Consider the following 22158-nt stretch of genomic DNA (forward strand, 5'->3'; position numbering starts at 1 on the left):
TCCCATTTTATTGCTTAGCTTAAAGTTTTTATTTCAAGTTTAATAGATGTTTCTCTTGTTTTCTCGAATAGTAAAGTAATAAATGTAAGAAACCCTACTGACAGATGCTTTTGCGAAAATAGAAGACCATCTGCAACAGTCTTCTCCCCACATATTCTGCATAATTAGCACCCTTGCATCGCTCGCAAAAAAAAACAATTCAAGCTCTAATTGTGCAAGCCATTTACACGCCGAAAGTTAATTTCGCATAAGCTGGAATGGCTCAACATCCCGCTTCCCTCCGCTCGCCTCCACATTTGGCTCACATTTTGCGACCTACAACAACAGAAAGCTTGTTAACAATGAAAACAACTTGGCCAGCACACTCGCACACTCTCCAGCAGGGCGAAATACTGTATGGCTTCCTGTGGCAGGCTGTCAGGCATTGAGGCAGGCTGAGGCAACCAGTCCGTGGCAGCAGCAACTGCGGCAACAACAACACCAGCAGCAACATCGGCAACAAGAAAAGCAACGACCGCACACAGAGAGAAAATATAACAAAATAGAGGGGATTAAATTGGTTTTATATAGAAAATACTTATTAAAGATGATTTTAAATAGGAAAACTATTATATTTCGTATTTATTCTGTAAAATTTTCTTTGACAGTCCTACATGTTTTATAACCATAAAACCTTAAAGTACAAAATTTATATATTATGTAGGCAAAACGAAGATTTAAATAATATAATGCTAGCTTAAAGACTTGGGAACTTTTCTGTATAAATAAAGTAAATAAGGTTTTTACAAGCCCTGATTTATTATTAATTTACTTATAAGACTTTTAACGCAAATAAAGCCAATGTTTATGGAGGCATCAAACCTCTTTTGTGTCCTTAGTAAATGTCTATCCAATTATAGATTAAGAGAAAAAATAAATAACTCAGAGATTCTAAGATTTTCTCGCTGTGCAACAGCAGCAATACCTTTGACGCAATGTCAAACACCTGCTGCCAATGTTAACGCCAAACACGAAAAAAACACTCACACATACAAACGCACACAAGGAAACTAAAAAGCCAAAGAGTAGGAGAGCAACAACAATAAAAGCAACAAAAGCAACAAAAACAATAACAATAGCAGCAACAACAACACAAATTGTCCGCCTGTGCGTTTGTTCTTCGGCTGGTTAGGCAACAAATTCTGCGCAAAAAGTGCAATGAACTTTGGCCAAAGCGGGGAATTGGGGGAATCCCGGGGAAAAGGGTTAAGGGCGGGGACAGCGGAAAAGTCACAGGCTTAGCCAATGTGTAAATAAATGCCTATATGTGTGCTTTGGAAAGGGGAGTGCTAGTTGAAAAAACATTTCATTGAGTCCCCAGCCACAAAAGATATCAAATGCCCAAAAAGCCGATAGAAAAGGTCTCGAAACACAGGTATGAGTTATATGGAAATGTTTGTCAGAGGAAGGTGAAAATTAATTTACATAACAGAATTTAATAATAAAGTGAAATTATATATTTACAAAATATTAATTTTATTTTTTAAATTAATCATTAGAAGACTACCTTATTTCCTTATAGCCTTTGAATAAATATCCTAATTGTATTTAAATGGCCATTTTATCTAATAGTGTAAAAACCAATGGTAAAAGACTTACTTCATATACTGAGTTAAATGGATCGTAAACCCAAGATGATATCAAACATACTTTGCCCAAGAGGTATTCTCAATTTTTTTTCGCATGCTAAAAAACAATGTCAAAAGGAATTAATTCCCAATTCATCAAGTTTCGGAGCCAAAGAAACTTACAAAAAAAAAACTAAAAAGAAATGCAAATAAGGAGAGTGCCAAGTAAAAATGCAAACCAAGAGGCCCAGAGACCGAGGGACCAAAAGACCAACAGACGGACACCGGCCGAGTAGACGCTGAAAATAAAGTCAACTTGAAATGCGCCGCCAGTTGACGTTGTTGGTGTCTCCTACCCTTGGAAGCGCCTACTCCAAAACCTAAGCCTAAGCCACTCCACACTACACTGTGCCACACCACACCACACCATGCCACACCGTGCCATGCCATGCCACTTGGATCTGCTCGACTCGACTCCATGGTCGCTGTCAGTTTTCGTCGGCGGAGCCCAAGTAACCAGCCGAAAGCAGATGATGAAGCCCTCAAAGTCAGTTACAATAGCACCAACAACAACTAACAACAACCAACAACCAGCAACAAGGCGACATCGGTTTAGGCCTTTGAAAGCACTACACCATGGACATGGCCGTCGAGATATCTGCGTACAGTTGAAATTGACTAAGTGGAACTTTTATGGGCAGAATCTTTTTATTCAAGTTTTAAATTTAAGCACCTACAAGTTGGTTCGACTTGTAATTACCAAGTAAAAGATGTAAAAAAAACCAGCCGATCTGCAGAAAGACTTTCAAAATAAACATTTTCCATCAAGACTTACAGGTACATTTTATACAACATTATCTAAAAGAAATCCATATTTTCTTAAAATAAATGTAAAATAATTCTTAAATGTTATAATGCAAAATTTTTGAATTGTATAAAATAACATATGATAACATATTTTAAATCCTATTATGAATACAATTAAAACCCAAGAAAAAATAAACCAACAATAGTTTTAATAATAATTGTAAAAATATATATAATTCGATGTCCCTTAATTTAAGTTATTTGAAATACGATTTAACGAAGTCCCACTGTCGATATCCAGGCCAGGCCAAAGCAGGCGACACATGTGCACATATTTTTCTTGCTGGATCTCTTTTTTTGCCGGCTGCACTCTTTCTTTTATTTTTGTTTTTTCCCATGCAGTTAAAGCGCAAATGTTCTCAAATTACCCATATGCAAAATGAGCGTGGAGGGGAATGGGGCAGTAGGGAGCAAAAGCAGAAGATTGGTCTACTGGTTCCGACCCGGCTTCGTTTGCCATTTCGGTTGCGCCTCATATTTCGTCTATGAAAGCTTTGGGTCTTCTGGCTGTAGCCATCTAACCATCTAACCATTTGCCTCAAGACGCCACCAATCCGAAACAGGCCTCCTGCTTCTGCCCCTTTCGCAGCAGATTTTGTGGTAAGTTGGCGTTGACTGGCGGATCTTCGTCGGTGACAATTGAAAGGCAGCCGGAATCAAAGCAGAGCAGAAGCCATCAAGGCGTACGATTTCATAGAACTGAAAGGGCTTATTTGGCAACAAGAACCAGCTGCAAATAAATTACGGAGGGTAAATGGCTGCAGATAAGCTAGAAAAAAGAAATAGTTTACTGTACTGTTACATTTTACGATGATTAGATACATAATTAAAACAACTTAAAATCTATAATAAAGTCGTGTTAATTAAATATAATATTTTATTGTTATTAAGAAATTATTATTTGGAGTGGGTTAAAATCATATAATTTTTAGACTTAGACACTTAGACTTTAAAATGTTTTTGATGTACGAATATAAGTGTTTTTGGAATTGCTTTTTCGAATACGATTAACTTGTATTGTTTAAGCACTAATATTACATCCTTATTTGACTAGCCTACAAGAATAAAGAATTTGCTAGAAAACTTCAGCATAAAATTGAAGAGTACTTGATTGATAGGAGGTCGAGATTTGATATGTCTATAGTACTTCAGAATAAATAGGTTCATTGGACGTTTATCGATATCGTTGAGAACTACAGAACTGAGCCGCTGTTTGTTGTTATATTTGCTTAACGATCAATGTTTATTTTGAGCCCTATGTGGATTGTCCGGCCCCCGAAACCCGCGCCTTAACCCCTCCGTGCGCTTAACCCACACTTGCCAAACATGCGACACATGGAGAGGGCTGCCCAAACGGCGTTTCCTCAGTGCCATAAAGTGCTCACTTATTGCTTTTTATGCGCTTTTGATATGTGCATCTGTGTGTGCGAGTGCGAATGCGAATGCGAATGCATTTGCCAATTCACTTTTCGTCACAGTTTTCGTCAGTCAGTCAAGTCAGTTTGTCAACCAGCCATTCCATTCAGTTCGTCTTTTGTGCCTTCTCATAAATGCCATACTCCTTTCCCCCACGTGCGAAAGAGATGGCAGCCGGCGGTGAAGAAAGAGAGCGAGTGAGGGTGCTTAACTCGCCGCAACTTCATTTCGTGAATGCACAATGGGCGACTGACTGCCTAACTAACCTACGACAACCGAATATTCGCCATTCCATTTGGCCAAGTTCAATGAACCGAACCTTTGGTTGAATAAACTTCCCACACACACACACACGCACACACTCTCTCACACAAACGCACGCATTGCGAATCGGTGACGCGTCGAAGCGCACAAAAAGAATAAGCAACGAAAAAACAACAGAAACAAAAGCCAAAAACAACCAAAAGAGTGGAGATAGAATGTCTTTTAGTAGGGATGGTCAGGGTTAAATTTTATACCTTAATGTTATAGTGACGATGGGCTCCAAGAGTGTGCGAAATATTCCTATTATATTCCTATGTCTAATAATTTGCAGCATTTAAGATACATTTTAGTGATTTAAAAAGAAAATTTGTATTAACCTAGAGGTTGAAAAGGTAAGGCGCCAAAAAGTATGCTAAAAATTATGAAGGAAAATACCTAGTAAGTAAGTATACGTATTATTTAATACGTATACGTACTTAACGTTCTTACGTATTATTTAATACGTATACGTACTTAAATGCATTTAAGCTCTTTAGAGATCGCAAATAAAAAAGTTAAATCGTAACCATTTTCATATTGATTATTGGGGATTATATATTTGTTGTTTAGAAATTTCAATGAAAATCCAAACGAATAATCTGTTGTGGTCTTGTGTACAATCAATGGTAAGTAATTAGTTTCCGTCATATTCCTGAGCTTATGACCATAATAAAGTAAATTGAGTAACCCTACTGTCATCACATTTGGGGGCGCGATGTTTGCTACTTAAATGATATGCCATCACAGTATTGGTGTGTGCAAATTGATTGTGCAGCTGTATTGGTTCGGCTCGCCAACTTCTTCACACTCAACGCAGACACAGACTGGTGTTTATGGAATGGCTGAACTCCCCTCCCTCCCGCACATTATTTTTATATTTTTTGCCTTTTTGACTCTTCCAATTTGTCTAATTTTCAATGACGTCGCCGTCGTCATCGACGCTCCGTCGATGCAATGAAGTAAAAACAAATTAGTTGAACTCCGCACGCTGATGGGAATATTATGTATGTATGTACATGGGTATACAGAGATACGAGTGCCGGGGAAGATGCACAGATCCGGATACATATGCTGCAAGTGATATGGCAGCCAGCGAGCAAATCGAATTTACCAGCTGCTGGCGAAATAATTCAATAATTCGCGCTGGCTAAGCCCCGGATCCCGATCCACAAGCACATATCCACAGACCAGATGCAAAAACCCAGAACAGAACCGCAATGCTCTCGCACCATTCCATCCTCTTCCGCATATTCTCCTCACTAAGCTGTGAAGACACAAATGAAATTTAATTTCAACATCCATTTTGATGGGGCAAATGGAGCAAGAACCCAACTAACCCGTAGCCAACCAACGAAAATAACTGCAAGATATATTAATAAAGCAAAAATTCATATATGAAATTTTAATATGCAAACGAGCAAAAAGCAGTGGGCAAAAAATAAAAAAGAAAAGTAAGGAAGACCAGCAGAAAAATACCCATACCATAAACGAGATGAAGTTGCTAGTTGGAGACGTAGACGGAGAATCGCAAAGTATCGAAGCATGTAAATCGAATGGTTGGCTTGGGTTCGGGGAAGTAAAGCCGAAAGACAGACGGAAAAACGAAAAAACAGACAAGACAGCCATGTGGACGGTTTTTGGCCAGACATTGGAAAAAATTGTGCATATTATCGTAAGGAGAGTGAGATTAAAAATGGGAATAGATTCTCGCATACGAGGGCGAAGACAACTTCAAGCGGAAAGTTGTGGAGTGGAAAAGTTGAAATGCACAAGTCACAAGTTCGAAGGATATTCAGTTCGACTTGAAGAACTCTCCGAAACTTTTCAACGCGACATGGAGAGGATCCAACTTAACCATAATGCCGTAATCTCTATTCATGCTGTTTCAATGGAATCATTGGATTAAAACACACACAAAAATAGAGCATTCGCATTACGTATACGCAGTGTGGCATTCGAATGGCATGTCGGCATGTAACAAGCCAAAAATACAACTGTTGCGAAGTGTGCCTGCCTGGTGCCACACTTTCGCCGCCAATGTCAATGCCACCGCAGCACCACACCACCACCACCACCACCACAATACCACCGCCACGCATTCGCCACCGCCAGAGGATGCAGTGCCACACAAATCCGAGTCCAACTCCAGTGCCCGGCATCGCCCCAATGCCACAGATATAAGTGCACACGGAGAAAAACTTGCAAGTATAGTTGATGAGTTTTTCACAAACATTTTTAATGTTTCCTTAAAATAAATACCATAGGGATAATTTTTAGGTTTCACTGAAGGCCTTTAAGTTATATTTATGCATTGAAAATAATCACCATTTGCAATTTTGTACTAATCTTTTTAAGAAAATTTCGAACTGCTTTAAAGTTATGATGAATTTTTTCATAACAAATTAAATAAAATATAATATTCTGCCTTAAAAAACGTTGTTTTAAATTGTTGATGATTAATGATTTAAGATTGATCTGATTTTGCTAACTTGTACTGAAACCTGTTAGTATATTTTCTGATAAAAAACATCTTGTTTTTGCTCTTTTTGGATCTGATTAAATAACAAATCAAGTTACCCATTTATTTTCTCAGTGAACCGCCAGCAGGCAACAGGCAGCTGGTGGCACGCGGCCAGAGCCGGGAAATGCAGTCTGGCAGGCAGCACGTTTCGTTTCGTTTCCATGCTGATGCTGGTGATGCCAAAAATAACAACCGAGAGGCGAACGGGGCCAGACGGAGTGGGGCAGGCCAAGGCAGCATGGTCATGGCCACGGCCACGAATGGACGCCGTTTTGGGCGTTTTGTTTGGCCAAAAACTGCAGCGAGATAGTGGAGTGGCGGGTGGGAGGGAGTGGAAACTCCAGTGAAGGTCGAAAAGTGGCAACAGAATTTCATTATACCGGCAGACGCAGTGCAATGCAGATGTGCCAACAGGCAGAGGAGCAGTGGATGCGCTAGGCCAGAAAGCATCGGGCATCGAAAGCGAAAGCCCCATGGACCAGGCTGTCGTGGTCTCGTGGATTTTGGCCCGGACTCTGCGGGTCCCAGTGTAATCATGTAATCGGGTCTATCATTGCTGGTTATGTAAGTGGCTAACTGCAATTAGGGAGTGGCTGGCATGAACGGGACAATCAACTTGTCAACGCAAATTACTGCGACAAATTAGACAGCTGTCATGGCATTTTCAGCAGGAGTGGGTGCCAAAACATGGAGTTTTGTTCCTGGACGGCGGGTCAAGGGTTCGTAGTTAAATGTCATTAATTGCAGTGACTCTTTGGCAAGTTTTGTTGCCATTCCCGTTGAGTTTTTATTCCGGAATTACTTTTAGTTACTTAGTTGTGCGTAATGGAATTAAAACAGTAATGGTGAAAAGTTGTTTTGCGATAAGTCCTTTGCGGTATTGTGAGTTTGATTTTGTTCAAAGGAATTTTCAAAAAAAATATCATTTCAAATATATATTATAGTTAGAAACCATAAAGATTAGAAGCAGCTATAATCGATAGCAATTTATTACTCAAAATTATGTTGAATGTGATTTTGTATAGGAACTAATTAAAAGTCTAGATTTTGTTTAGATGATATTAGAAATTTTAACATACAATAATGTATCAGGAACAATATAAGATGATAAATGGCATTCTAACTTAATAAATTGGATATTAAAATGTTGACTATTTTGGGTACCCTTGATAATTGATAATGCTGAAGCTTTAGGCGGTCATATTTCACACTCTAAAATCGATACAATAATCTTACGATACAATGATTTTCGTATCTGGGACAAAAATGTTTGTTTTATTGTTGGTATCATTGTGGATAGATTGCTTGCTCCCTTTTATGTATACATTTCAAATATTTGTCTTGAAGTAGTATTTCCGAACCCGGAAAATGCTGTCTTAGGAACCATTCCACTGCCTATTCCGAAAAGTGCAGACGTCAACTTTTGGATCTGGCATCTGCAGCTACTTATTCGTCCGGGGCAGAGGCTACTTAACCCTACGAGCACAACTGTACCCCAAAAAGAACAAAGCCAGCTAAATGAAGGGCATAGAAAAATGAAGCAAAGTACACACAAAAAAATGGGAAAAATGGAGAAAAATGTGAGAAAAAAAATGGTGAAAAACGAAACATACACATGCATACGCTAAAAAGTTTGCCCACTCGACGACAGACGTCAGTGGCGAAAGAGACGGGTATAGAGGGTGTGAAAGAGAGCGAGAATGCAACTTGGGCACACGTAGTAGACATGGGCAGAAGGGATTCACGGTGGTAAAGTAAAAAAAACGGAGACCAGGGGGATCTGATGTGATGTGATGTACATGGGAGCATAGAGCATGTAGACAACTGGCAACAATAACGGCATTTTCGATGCACAGAGGCGACGTTGACGAAAAGGACGCCCAGGAAAAGTGGGTGGGTGCGCCTTTTTTTTTGGGGGGGGTTGGGAAGTTTTTCCCGTCGACGACGAGTTGCCAACAGCCACTTGACACTTCCGTCGTCACATGAATGGAGCCGTAAAAATGCGACGCTGCTGCATTCGTTTCATTTTCGTTCTCCCTTTTTCTTTTTTTCATTTTTTGGTTTTTTTCTTTTTTTGGGGGTTGCGGCACTTTTTATATTTGGCCAAAAAGAGAAAAAACGTGTAGAAATGAAGCAAATACATTCATGCATAATTTTTATGGCACTTTGAGTGATAGGGGAGGAGCACCGACATCCATTTGGGATGCCAAAACGTTTTGGGAACACGCTCTCCAACACGACTTCCTTTTCCCTCTGTGTATTTTCTTTTTTTCAGTTTTTTGGTGCATCCACTTAAATGGGAAGCTCCAATGGGAGTTGGCGCTGGCAAATCCAAGGCGAGTCATTAACGCAGCAACAAAGTGATGATTAGTTGGGGGTGGCGCTGAGTTCTGGGCCTTTGCGGTTCAATGTACGCCCAAAAGCAAATAGGCTGTGGGCACACAGATACACCCACTCCACGGAAACACGTGTTGGCCAGGCCAGGCGCCAAGGTAGGTCAGGAAATGGGAGTGATGATGTTTTCGCACACAACTCACAAAAAAGGCCCAAGCAAGTACAGTGAAAGGTCGCTAAATGTAACAAATAGGAAGATGTAGTTTTTAAATTTACCAATCTGTTATAACCAATTAAATGAATTTAACACCTCACAATTATTTCCTGCACCCATAAAGGTAATTTATTTTAAATGTTATAACATTTTCCTGAATTGTTAGCCTTTCCTTCATAAATTTTGAAGCAAGTTACGAGAATTCCCTGTACTTTTATTGAGGCGGGTGTTGATTGTTTGGCTTTCGAGCATGGACATGGATCCGACTCCGAATCGGCTACTGGTGGCCACTGCTCAGCGTTGCGGAGTGGCACGCACTTGGAGGGATCTCCATCTCCATCTGCTTCTTGGACATGGACATGGACAGAGGGCAAACATAAACACTCCCCAAACCGAAGGTGCAGACAGCTACTGACTCCCTGGGCCAAAGAGGAGTGTTCTTGGGCACTTTTTTGTCGGTCGGTTATGATTGACTGAGTTCTGTTGAAACTTTGGCGTCTGCTGGCACGCATGAATTACAATTTTCGAGTAACGAAAACGCCTCGAAAAGGGGGGCTTACAATTAGCACTTTTTCGTACTCGCTGCTCCGAGTGGTTCCAGTTGCCCTGATAAGCTGCAGACAGCAAAAATTGCCTTGAGCGAGGCGCTTGAACTCCCCGGCGATCTCGCCCTCTCTTTCTGGACTCATCTGGCCCTCTCTTTCTCTTAGTCACCGTGCGGTGGCAATTTCTAGCTGCAAATAGTTTCGCGACCTAAAACTGACAAGACTCCCCCCCCCCCTCCGTTTTCCTTTTTTGCACAGACTACATATATTCCACCGGGAGTTTCTTTTTTTTTGATGATAACAAAGTTTGCCAACGAAAAAAAAAAAAACGGTCATAAAATGAAAAAGTAAAGCCCAAAAGCAAAGCCTATTTACGCACCATGTGTGCGTGTCGCCAGAACTCCACTGAACTGCCACCCAGTGCATTATAAGATAAACATTTGTTTTTTACTTTTTCATTTGGCAAATAACATAAAAGCGTTGAACTCGCTCGCAGACCATACAGCGGAAAATTCGCTTATGGGATCGGGAACGTATATGTATATAGGCATTTATAATTGATGGGGCTGCGACGACGATTAAAGACGCTACAAGAAATTGATTTTACGGGAGCGAATATTTCTAAAAAGTAAAAGATCTGCCCCAAAATAAAGAAAGCTTTCTTTAAAATTTAGTTTTCTTGGGAAATGTATCTTAGGAAAAACTTAAAAATATTTTAATTTTGACGGACAGAAAATATCTGAAAAAGGCAAATGATTTACAATAAGGGGGCTGGATATGACTAATGTAAGAAAACAACTATAAACATTAACTTAACAGTCGTGAGGCAATCTATAAATATTATAAATGAAAATTGGAATAACTCACATTTGTTTGTAATTCTTACATATATTCTTCAAGACAATGCATATTATATATTTAAGTCAAATTAAGGTGAAATAACTATTTTGAAACTAAAATGGATTAAACTCTTTAAAACCTTTAAACCTAATTGTTCTTTTTATAACCACTCATAAAAGTATGATGTGTATAAATGTGTAAAAAAAAGAAACTTAAGTACCCATTATAAAATGCTTACATTTTCGTAATCCCTTGGAAACAATTCGCCGAACCATATAAAATTCAGAAAAAATAGCACTTTAAGAAGGCCTATGCTATCAAAGAAGCAATCAATTGAACTGTAATCAGAAATAATATAACCCATATGCCACGCATGAAATTCCGATCGAAACCTTCGCGTGGAACGCACTTCCACGAAATCGAAATAATCACGAGTTCGCGCCGAGTTTAAGTTAAAACAAAGAAAAAATCCCAACGTCAGTCGTTCGGTCAATCAGTCAATCAGTCAGTCGAGCGGCTCAAGTGCTGAAGTTTATTGCACTGTGAGCGTCTGACTTTTGCTAAGGCAAATATTGTTTAATAACATTTTTAAAAATACAATTTACTGATTAAATGGGCAGCGACGACGTCGACGACGAACGTTGGCACAATGGCGGTCCTACCCCAAGACGAAATTATTTGAGTACTGTTGTTTTGATGGGGCACTAAATGAAATGGTGCGAGAACTGAACAGGGACAGAGTTCACTCCCGAGACTAAAGTCTGGCGGCCAGGGCCATTGGAAGATTCAGGGCTGCGTCCAGCCAGGCCAGCATCTCCATCATCATCACGAGCACGATCGTGGTCCGAAAGGAGTCCCGCATCAGCATTAAAAGCTGCACCTCTATCCGATCCCCCTTGCTCCATATTAGGTTCTCATTACCCAGAGCTTCCTGCAGCGAACAGTCCATGTATCCGTACGGGTAAAGGAGTTGCACGGACAGACGCCAGAACAGGACGATGAATACGCTGGGACTGAGAATCGGGAAAGTTGAATACAGGCCGAGGGACAACACCCTGCCACCTCAACTTACGCCATCCCCACGGTTCTCTTCACCTCTAGCCTTTAGTTGGATTTTATTAATTTCGATTTACTCAAAAGAAACACTTATTCCAACGCCTACGAAGCATAACCTAATCCAAATCTACATCGAATACAGGGAGCAAAAGTAATCGATATAGGGTTTTGTTTGGGACGCTTAAGCCGACAAAAAATAAATTAAAAAACAATTGGAAGATTACAATATATATTGTAATGGTAATTAAATTAAAATTAGCTAATTGTTACATAACAAAAATAGATCAAATATTTGACCAAGTGAGATCTGCACTAGTATCTTGGATATTTAAAAAAAAATCGTAAAAGGTCAGTTAATATTTTGAAGAAAATCATTTTAAATTAAATTCAAAATTAACAAAATATTTTACAGTAAAAAAAACGACTTATTTTACAAGCAATAGTGAGGTAAATCATTTCTACATGTTTTCACCCGCCGAAAAATATGCAAGTCGAAAGTAAATTGGTGCTTGTATTTGCTGTGCTAACAACTAAAGCTTACAAAACTGCAAAGCTTTTTAAAACAAATTTCTAATAAGAATATTACCTATCCTTTTTATCAATAACAAAACAAATTATTAATTATTATTATTTTTTTTTTAATATTAAACTTACCCTCTTAACTTTGTAAAATATTAAGTTAATTATGTTTTGTGGCCTTTTCAATACCAATTTCCATTTAGGATTCACAGCCTGTTTTATTTTTCAATTCCCTGATCCTTTCAAAGAGAGCAGCGTTGACCAAGGACCGCAGAGAACATCATCGGAGCAAGTGTTCAACCTGATTCCATCAAGGGCCTGAAATGCGTCCATATAAGACCGGTTTTGGAGCTGCGTTCCCAACTGACCGTGCTGGCACCAACCACTGGCCCATAGCCGCCCGCACCGCCGGGTCAGCAAAGTGTGACGAGATCCAGCGAACACCCTCAGCGGTGCACAGTCATCATCATCATGTTCATTGCTCTTTGCCTCTTTGGAGCAACCACATTCGGGCAGATCTTGCAACTGCGGCAGCGGATAAACAGTGGGCTCTTTTAGGAAGCCGCCTGGTTTCATCACACGCATGCCCAGCTGGCCACTGCAGTTGAGGCCCCAGGTGTAGAGGTCTCCGAAGGCGGATATGGCCGCACTGTGCCAACCACCGGCTGCTATTTGAGTTATCTGCAAGGCACTTCATATTGTCACTCTAAGATAAGTAGACAACGTAAATATTTACCTTAATCCCCGCCAGCGCTTCCATCAATTGTGGCGTCTCCTCCACTTTGAGCACGGGCTGACCCAACTGTCCGCGCCTGTTAATTATGACACGAGTGTGCAGAAATAGTAAGAAATTAGATTAGGCAAATCGTTAGATTACTGCTTCAAATCTTTAAATACCCTTACAGGAAAATAAATTATGTTTTATGTAACTAAAAGTTTGATAAAATTGCTTATTTGATAAAAACCAGCTTTTTCTTAGATATGTTCTGAAAATATTTACACTAAATTTTATGACTTCTCCTTATTATGTGAATATTTAAAGCTTATCGCTAATAATTCTAGATTATTTTCCAAAATAAGACCCAAAAACAGCTCTAATGTTCCCCTAATACTTGACAAACTTCCGGCGAAAATAACAGACTTTCCGCAAAGGTATTTTTGCACAACCAAGAGCATTCATGACCTCACTTACAGTCCATTTCCCCAGGTGAATACATCACCATTGACATTGAGGAGCACGGCGTGTTCATGGCCACATTGGAGCTGCTTCACCCGGAACTGGCGCTCGGCAAACTGGTGCAGGCAGCTGGGAATGCTGAACACGGCGTTTTCCGAGCTGACCGCTACGTTTATATGTGATCCGCAGGCAATGTGCTCGATGATCGGCGATGAGGGCGCCTTGGGAGCCCCAAAAAAAGAGCGCTTTGTTCCCGAATTGGATCGGGGTGGAGCTTCTAGTCTGACAACTAGTAGTTCCGCTTGCAGTTTGGGTTGCACCCGATACAGTTGACCGCTTTCTAGTAGCACCAGGCAGTGGGAATCGCCAGCGGCCAGGGCTTTAATGTCCCCCGCCGCCTTGAGGGTCACGCACTCATTTGGGCCATCATCCAATAGCCCACGCAGCCACAACTTCCTGCCAAAGGCGAGGGCCGCATACCGAAAACCGATCGAAATCGTGCACTGGTTCTGAGTCGAGACCGGCGCATTTATTTCTGTAATAAAGGCAGCATTGAATTAGTATGCGTACAGTGGGACCTCTTCAATAATAGCATTGATAAGTGAATATTTTCTACACTTTTTTATTGGTTAACAAATAAATAAAATATATTATAAATGTAGGTTTTAAATTTATAAATCCTATGTTGATAATCTGCATTTATCCTACGGTAGAGTCTAGAAATCAGACTTAAGTTTTATAAAAATAGGCTAGCTTTAGTGAAGAGCTGCTTCATGATGTAAGCTGTGACCTGCCGAAGCAAGCTTCTGATTTGAGTTAGCTAGTGTCTACTGTAGGGAACTAAGTAAATGATCGTCGGCTTTTGTTGCCGGTTACAAACCGCTGAAGCCGGCTGCGCAGTCGACGTCTCTGCTGATACATTCATGCTGGCCAAATGCGTTGAAGCCCGTAAATAGCAGCGGCATCTTCTTCCCGTTCCAATTCCAATTCCGCTCCCCCACCCACTTGGCCGCCACCGCTCGGCCCTCTCTTTCACTCCTTTGCAGCGGTTGCTCGGCGACGCTTGGTTGTTGTTGCCGGAATTTGTTGGAGCGTTGAGCGAATTTGTATCTGTTTTTAGTAGTTGTGCAGCGCTGAACCTGTGATGTTGTGTTTGGTGGTTGATCCAGTTCTTGGAAACCCCAACTTTTCCCGACTTTGACCACCAGAAGACTCCGTCGCCGGGCAGCCACCGTATTATCGGATTATCGGATCCAAGAAATATAGTTATAGTGACGCAGATCGTTCCGACCTCCGTTCCCTCGTTGATTATAGGATGGTAGGTTATCTCCCGGTTCCGTAACAGCCAATTAAGTGCCTTGTTATTCCGTAATTGCTCGGTTTGTTTTCATTTCGCGATCGTTGTTATGGAAACCAACCCCAAAACTTTACAACACTACTTCGTTATGTTGGCTGCGCTTCCAAAAGAACTTTTTCCAGCACTAATACCCTAGTTTTGGCGCGAACTTATCGCCATTCAAAAAAATAGGTGGTTCGGAAAAACAAGAAGCTACAGTTGATAACAGTTTTACCCTTTCAGTTATTAACAATATTTGTTCAAAGTCATTCAATAATATATGTCTGGTTGCAAAACAAAAAAATGTTTTCCCAATTTCAATATAAATCTCACTCTCACTGTTATTGTGTTCACAAAGTAATAATCATTTATTTCATATAATTTGGCCAATAAAACTTGTAGCACCCATTACCTTAAAACCATAATTATTGAATGCTTCTGTTGCACTCACTTATCACAATTCAAGCAAATTAGTTTTGTAATAGTGTAAAAATTGATAAGCTATTTCTTATCTATCAGCAGGTGCACCTTTTTCTTTCTAGCCTCTTTTTGTTTCTATAAACAAAAAACACACAAAAACCATTTATTTTCTCAACTAAAATCGTTAGTCCAACTCCCATTCATAATCTTGCATTTGGAAGTGGCAATTGTGTCATTAATCATTTCAAGGTTTTTTTCAGAGAACAATTCTATCGAGACTATTAGGAGCAAACCAAATCAGGTTATACTTTGTTTCTGGAGTTTCTCTTCTAACATTGACTAAAATTGTATCTCTTAAAGCAAACAATGACTAATATTAGAAATATTTTAGGGTCTACTTTCGCTGTTGCGTAAACTGAGACCCAATCCGGAAAAGGAGGCTCGCATATTGCTCCTGGGATTGGATAATGCGGGCAAGACTACGATACTGAAGCAACTGGCCTCGGAGGACATTACCACGGTGCGTATGAGGGCCGCGAAATGCTTTCGATTTCCCCATAAAATACGGAGTGAAACCCCGCAGGTAACGCCCACGGCCGGATTTAACATCAAATCCGTGGCAGCCGATGGTTTCAAGCTGAATGTTTGGGATATCGGGGGACAATGGAAGATCAGGCCATATTGGAAGAACTACTTTGCCAATACTGACGTGCTGGTGAGACTATAATTGATTTTAATATGTATTGCTTACTCAAATCATTTGCTTATTTCAGATCTACGTAATTGACTGTACGGACCGGGCTCGACTTCCTGAAGCGGGCAGCGAACTGTTCGAGATGCTGATGGACAACCGGCTAAAACAGATTCCAGTGCTGATTTTCGCCAACAAACAGGACATGCCGGATGCCATGACAGCCTCCGAGGTGGCCGAAAAGATGAGTTTGGTGCAACTGCAGGGTCGCACCTGGGAAATCAAGGGGTGCACCGCTGTAGATGGCACTGGTCTCAAGGAGGGAATGGACTGGGTCTGCAAAAACATGAAGAAGTAATCTTAATTATCGGAACCTTCGCCTGTTAAGTTTTTCCTAAGATCGAATTCATAAATATACGTAATTATAATGTCACCTCAATATTGCAACTGATTTAATCTCTAATTTAAGACTTATTTCTTATTTATTACTATTTATTTGTTTTAATTTCAATTTTATCTTGCTCCCTGTAAAGAACATTGTTCTTTTTAAATAAATACTATACAAAAAGGCAAACCTTTTCTATTATTATAAATATTTGTTATGCTAATGAGAAATACAAACTTCAAAAAATGTTATTATACCAGGAAATAGTACATCCTTCTTACAGGAAAATGTAATAATGATTATCGGAACGTAGAAGGCATTGCTTTGTAAATCCTATATTTCTACCAAATAACTATATTTTATTACTGAAAACATTTGTGAAAAGAGGTACACACAACATTCCATTCCCCATGTGTTTTTACGGACCCATTTCGCTCATCAAAAAGATCCTGCCCACGGGTTCACATAGATCCCGTCTGCTTATCCTAGGGTTAGATAATGCTGGGAAATCCACCTTGACTGCCCGCCTGTCGGAAATTTATAATGGCGAAGTAAGACTAGCTTGTTACCTTCTTTCAAACTCTTACCCTAGAATATTTGCAGTCCAAGGAACCTAACAAGCAGGTCAGTGAGTGGACCCTCATAATCAATAATTATAAAGTTCAGTTGTGGGATATTAACGGGGATCTGAAGAACAGGCAGATGTGGCCCAATTATTACCAGAAAGCAAAGGTCTTGGTAAGAAAATGTCTTAAGGGTAATAGATCTGACTGTAATCCTAGAAACGTAGATTTTTATACTGGACAGCAAGGATGCAGTGCGCCTAAGCGAGGCTCGTTGCGTATTATGCGATGTCCTGATGCATCATGAGCTTAATAGAACTCCTCTGCTAATCCTGTCCAATAAAAAGGACACTTCGGGATCTCTGCCCATGTCCACAGTAATCGATTTGATGGGTCTAGATCGCTTAGAGGGTCGGGATTGGACGATTAAAGAATGTTCCATGCAGACAGGCGCTGGAATTCAGGTAAGTGAAGATCCACATTATTAAAACACTTTTTATATTATGTACTTATTTACGACAGGAAATCGTGGACTGGATTACCAATAAAATCGATAAGAAAAAGAAGTGATATTTTTCATATTTTGATATTTTAAAAACGACCCTTTGTACATTAAATGCATAAGAAAAATTGCTATGCATTTAGGGAAAACTATATTCTAAGAAAATAATATATTTAATGAGTCATTTTGGAAACAATACTTTGTATTTTTTACCTTGGGGGTATTTATTTGGTAGTGTGCACGCGGAGGGACATCTCCGACCTTAAGTTTTTTTCATCCCTCCTGAGTTGTTAGCATGTCCTCGTCCGTCTGCCGTCTGTCCGTCTGTCGTTTCTGCACTTGTTAGCTTGTTACTTTCTTTTTCCTTCGGATATAGTGCCATGGCCGACTATCTGCTGTCTTATTTGATCAATGCTACTTGTGTTTGTTGTTGTTTCTGTGGTTCTTCATTTACATTTTGGCTTATCTTTATGTTGATCAATGCACTGGTTTTGTTTAGGTTGGTTTTTTCTTTCTTTTTTTAACTATTTATGCATTTTTTTTTTCTTATTTGTTCGCTAACTTATTTGGAATGTTATTTTTTTTTTTTGTTTGATAAGAATATTGATAATTTTCCTGATCGTTCCAAACATTATGGCCTTGATGTAGCTTATCAATAATTAAATTTATTTATTAGTATAGCCTGTTAATCAGTGACCTGCGTTGACCCTGTAAATAAGTGAGATGCTCGTGTCTGAATAGCAACAATGTGGTGACAAAGCCCTTTTTTCCGCGCTTGTTTGTTGTCATTTAAGGCCTATAAAAGGCTTAGGTATTGAATGAATTTTCACAGTTTAACAGCAGTCGTTGCAATGGCCTCTACTCTGGTGATTCTACTCATCTCGGCCCTGGCTCTCGTCCAGGCCAACACCATCTATGGATCTGGGGAGGATTATCTGGCACAACGGGATACCACTTCATCCCTGGCTCAGCAGGATGCTTTTTGGTGGCCCTACGAAGTGGCTCATTATCCCGAGGCCTACGTCCTAATGCACAAGGTGGATAGGCGACTGGAACGGATCGACAATGACGAAACTAAATCCAAGATCAAGGAATACGCGGTAGGACTATTGAGGCAATGCATCCAGGATGGACAAATGGATCAGCATTGTGTTGGACGTTCGATTGGTGCCACCATGTCCTTCATTCACCACCAGAAGAGGCAAGAAAATCGTTTGTAAAATACGTGTGCGTAACAAATTAAATTGGGAACATTAACTTGAAAAAATGAAAACTTTGGTTTTGGGGAACTGTGTTAGTTCCTAGGAAAAATAATCGAAAATAATAAGACAAAGAAGCAGTTATAAAAGCCATTTTTTTTTTATTGATATTTTTTATTCAATATTTTCAAAAATATTTCCTTTTAAACGATTTTTTAAATTCAGTATATGAGCAAACTTAATAGAACCGATTTATAAAAAAAATATTAAAATACAACGAAATCCAAATAAAAAATTAAATGAAATCAACTTTTGGAACCGCCTTGACTTTTAGGACTAGGAGTATTGGCATCAGTTTCGCCCTGAATTTGGTACCGAAGCTTTTCGTACTTTTCCTGCTCGGCACGCAGTCGCTCTTTTTCCATCTTGGCGAACTTGCTGCCTATGTAGAGCTGCTCCTTGAATCGATTCTTTCGCCGCTCATCCATGCTGTACCGCCGCAGCATGTCCCGCCGGTCCACAATAGACATACAGATATCCTGGCAATCCCGCGATGGCTGACAAAAGGTCCAGGACCCGAAAATGGTGTCCACACAGCCGCAGGTACGACAGTAGCCAACAAAGTGTCCAATCAGGTTGGAGTTCTCCTTGCGAAAGGAGATTGAGATGGGTCCGCCGAGGATCATTGAGGCATGACCCGAGAAGCTCCAGTCGGTGAGGTTTTCCAGGAGATCGTGGGCTCTCGGTGGAACCGTATCCTGCACACTAATATTTAAGGACACACCGCGTTGTTTGGGTGAGTTGACCTCTGCGATCTCCTTCAACTGAGTCTTGTTCATCTTGACGCACTGCCGCAGAAATCTGCGACGGGCACGACTAGCTTTGTGTTGCGAACAGGTGGGCTTTGGCTTTTCCTCCCCTTGATCAGTCGTTGTAGAGTTGGATCGGATATTTATGCGAACTCCCAGGACGAGAGATTCCCAGGAGCCATTCAGATCACACGGGGCACCTGAATTAATCAAATTGTTATATATCCTAGCTCAAAGTTAATATCTTACCATCAGCTGGATCCACAAAACAGCAGGGCAGTTCCTTCTCCGACACCTCTTCTGTCGTCTGATTGCATTTGGTGGCCTGAATGTTCTCCAAACGCTGGAGGATCTTGTCTAGCACCGGGGAAATCCCCGTTTGCTCCGTTTGCTCCGGGGAATCTTGTTGTTGCTGGGGTTGTGGCTGTTGACCCATTGGTTGACATGGTACTTGGCACATGAAACCTTGTCCTTTCTTGGAGCCACTTCCGATCTGACTAGCTTTTAAAGGATATTTATAAGTCAAAATAACTTAACCTTATGTTTACCAACTTACCTGGTTGTATGTTAGTTTGCACGAATCCAACTCGACCAGCTCCTGAATTGAATGCAGTATTTTGACTAGTTCCCACAATTCTCTGAGCCATCTCCAAAGGTGAAAGATTCATTTGAGAGGCCATGTTATCAATGACGTTATGGCAATTCATTTGTGGAGCCTGATTGACTAGAACCTCGGGATATGGCACTGGCATAGCGGATCCAGTTGGGGCATTATTCATGAGTACATTCCTTTTCATGGGTGTCCTGACAGGAGCTTTGCCCCTCTCCACAACCTCCTTCCACCAACTTTGCTTCGTTTTCAATGCCTGATTAAGGTTGTCGATTTGCTTCTGATACTCATCAGCCAGGTTGAAGAAGGAAGATTGTTTGATGGCCTTCAATCCGCTAATTATTTGTTTTGGATCCAGTCCTGAGAAAACATCTTGCCAGGGATTAATGGAGTGGGCTTTAGTCTCAGTTTTTGGGATACCCTGATCCAATTTAGTTTCAGATTTCGGGCTACCGTGCTCCAATTTATTCTCTGATTTTGGGATACACTGCTCGCCTTTACTTTCAGCTTTTGAGAAACCCTGCTCCAATTTAGTCTCAGTCTTCGGTGTACACTGGTGAACTCCTTTAGTCTCTTGTTTTGGAATAGTTTTAAAATTCTGTTCTTTCTTGGATTCCTTTTCAGGCACAACATTCTCTTTGATGGGTGTGCTAGAAGGCTTATATTTCGGTTTACTTTCCAAAGTTTTCTTGGGCGATTCACTGAGACCTGGTTTAATCAGGGGGATGTCATTCCAAACAAGCTGACGATTTTTAGAATTTGGTAAATAATAAGGCTTTAAGCCGCCGTTCTCGTTACTCTCCTTGTTCATTTTAAGAAAGGTTTCCAGGGCCTTCAGATAGTTTATGTTTGTCCTCGGATTTTCAACCGTAACAACACCGCCGTTTTGGTTAGTCTCCTTGTTCATTTTAACATATGTTTCCAGGGCCTTTAGATACTTCATTTTTGGTTTGGCATTTGCAACCGGCGCACTGACTTTGCTTTGGGTCTTATCTTCTGGTTGGTTAGTTCTTAAGGGAGTTGGTTTTGAGTTATCACACCGACAGGGGAAATTGTCATTATTTTTTCGACTCGTTTCGCTATCCAAAGGATAATCCGCTTCGCTGGTAATCAGCGACTCCCTGGGAAATTTTTGATTGCTGAATAGCTCACAAAAACCCTTCTTGTACTCATCGTACAGTCCACCAGCTTTGATCGTTGATCTTCTGGAGTTAATATCATCCAACATTCTCTTGAACGCTATGGAAGCGCTTCCGGGCTCCACATTTTCAAAGATCCCGGAAAGATCATTCTTTTTAATAGCTCTCAATGAGGCTCTACTTTCTGTTACCAGAAGAGCATCCTGCTTGATTTGATTCTGCAGATTGGGTTCCATTTCCTCGTTAATCTTTTGGGCCAATTCTTTAACCAAATCGCTCTTTTGAAGTCGCTCCACCACATCCATTAATTCGAATAGTGCACTCAATCGTCTGTGATCCTAAAGAGCTCGTGACTTTGTTTGGGGTTTCAGTCTTGGCGGGTAAACTTTGAACAGGCTGTTGCCAGGCTTTCAAAAACTCGTTGTATATACGATTTAGTTCGAAGATTCGACGCTCACCAGGATCCTTCATCTTTTCTGGCGGTTTTACTCTTAGCATTTTTTCCGGCACATCCATTTTTAGTATAATCACACTACTTACCAAAGGAGCTTTAGCCTTTGGTTTTACTATATCACTTTGATTTGCTCTACTCTGAATTGGAAGACGGGCAAGGCATTTTCCTGATGGATGTGGCTGATCATCGGTGGCATCGTATTTGATAATGGGGGGATCTTTTTCTTTGGCAATGGGTTCGATTGGTTTTTCCCGTGAAACAGGCCAGTCATCGGAGAAAATGGGAATTTCTAAAGCAGCCCTTTCTAAAGCTTTGGGCTCAGTTGATTTCCTAGCAACATCTTTCAATTCCATTGCACTTATTTTTACCTCACCTTCGACATCATCGCCCTCGCCTCTCAAACGATCCCGATATGCATTGTATAGTCTGTGGACATGGGACTGACCCATGTCATCCAGCATTCTCGACCAGGTGGCGGCCTCCTTGAAGGGCATATTGAGCTTCTGAACTTCTACCGACGTGGAGCTGATGGGAACTGAGATCCGTATCAAAAGAAAACACGAAATCGTAAGAAGATATCTAGACATCTCATGTTTTTGCTAGGACTTTGCAGTATATCATTTAAGTGGGTTGTGTTTATCCTGTGTAACT

General features: G+C 40.5%; 6 protein-coding genes across 11 annotated transcripts; 3 read left to right on the top strand and 3 right to left on the bottom strand.

Moving 5' to 3' along the window:
• Window positions 1-2666: 2666 nt before the first annotated feature.
• LOC108052992 (RCC1 domain-containing protein 1) lies at window positions 2667-14383 on the bottom strand. 3 transcript variants are annotated; one of them, XM_017135555.2, is made up of 5 exons: window positions 14280-14383; window positions 13415-13934; window positions 12959-13034; window positions 12358-12903; window positions 2667-3204 (listed from the first exon to the last, which is right to left on the bottom strand). In XM_017135555.2, exons 1-4 carry the CDS (start codon window positions 14362-14364, stop codon window positions 12448-12450), a joined length of 1137 nt encoding a protein of 378 aa, XP_016991044.2. In that variant the 5' UTR covers window positions 14365-14383; the 3' UTR covers window positions 2667-3204; window positions 12358-12447. The 3 variants fall into 3 exon arrangements, with proteins under 3 accessions (XP_016991044.2, XP_016991043.2, XP_016991045.1); XM_017135554.2 differs by having other exon boundaries at window positions 2667-3243; XM_017135556.2 differs by lacking the exon at window positions 2667-3204 and having other exon boundaries at window positions 12437-12540; window positions 12591-12903.
• On the bottom strand, window positions 11208-11828 carry LOC108053507. Its single transcript, XM_017136193.2, has 2 exons — window positions 11720-11828; window positions 11208-11660 (listed from the first exon to the last, which is right to left on the bottom strand). Exons 1-2 carry the CDS (start codon window positions 11722-11724, stop codon window positions 11402-11404), a joined length of 264 nt encoding a protein of 87 aa, XP_016991682.1. The 5' UTR covers window positions 11725-11828; the 3' UTR covers window positions 11208-11401.
• A 48-nt stretch (window positions 14384-14431) lies between the features above and the next one.
• On the top strand, window positions 14432-16420 carry LOC108052993 (ADP-ribosylation factor-like protein 3). Of its 2 annotated transcripts, XM_017135558.2 has the most exons (4): window positions 14436-14717; window positions 15547-15675; window positions 15739-15870; window positions 15929-16420. In XM_017135558.2, exons 1-4 carry the CDS (start codon window positions 14715-14717, stop codon window positions 16202-16204), a joined length of 540 nt encoding a protein of 179 aa, XP_016991047.1. In that variant the 5' UTR covers window positions 14436-14714; the 3' UTR covers window positions 16205-16420. The 2 variants fall into 2 exon arrangements, with proteins under 2 accessions (XP_016991046.1, XP_016991047.1); XM_017135557.2 differs by having other exon boundaries at window positions 14432-14717; window positions 15547-15870.
• Window positions 16421-16563: 143 nt separating this feature from the next.
• On the top strand, window positions 16564-17492 carry LOC108052994 (ADP-ribosylation factor-like protein 3). 3 transcript variants are annotated; one of them, XM_017135559.2, is made up of 4 exons: window positions 16564-16782; window positions 16835-16969; window positions 17022-17258; window positions 17317-17492. In XM_017135559.2, the coding sequence occupies exons 1-4, from the start codon at window positions 16642-16644 to the stop codon at window positions 17362-17364; spliced, it is 561 nt and encodes a 186-aa protein (XP_016991048.2). In that variant the 5' UTR covers window positions 16564-16641; the 3' UTR covers window positions 17365-17492. The 3 variants fall into 3 exon arrangements, with proteins under 3 accessions (XP_016991048.2, XP_044314600.1, XP_016991049.2); XM_017135560.2 differs by having other exon boundaries at window positions 16670-16782; window positions 16824-16969; XM_044458665.1 differs by lacking the exon at window positions 17317-17492 and having other exon boundaries at window positions 17014-17073.
• Window positions 17493-18117: 625 nt separating this feature from the next.
• LOC108052996 lies at window positions 18118-18804 on the top strand. The gene has a single exon (XM_017135561.2). The coding sequence runs from the start codon at window positions 18148-18150 to the stop codon at window positions 18514-18516; it is 369 nt and encodes a 122-aa protein (XP_016991050.1). The 5' UTR covers window positions 18118-18147; the 3' UTR covers window positions 18517-18804.
• Window positions 18791-22136, bottom strand: LOC108052991. The gene is given in 4 exon segments (XM_017135552.2): window positions 18791-19504; window positions 19554-19805; window positions 19861-21382; window positions 21384-22136. Coding segments are annotated over 4 exon segments (3189 nt in total). The 5' UTR covers window positions 22095-22136; the 3' UTR covers window positions 18791-18800.
• Window positions 22137-22158: the final 22 nt, after the last annotated feature.

The sequence above is a fragment of the Drosophila rhopaloa genome, unplaced genomic scaffold, assembly GCF_018152115.1.
Source record: "Drosophila rhopaloa isolate 14029-0021.01 unplaced genomic scaffold, ASM1815211v1 contig_167, whole genome shotgun sequence".
Classification (NCBI taxonomy): domain Eukaryota; kingdom Metazoa; phylum Arthropoda; class Insecta; order Diptera; family Drosophilidae; genus Drosophila; species Drosophila rhopaloa.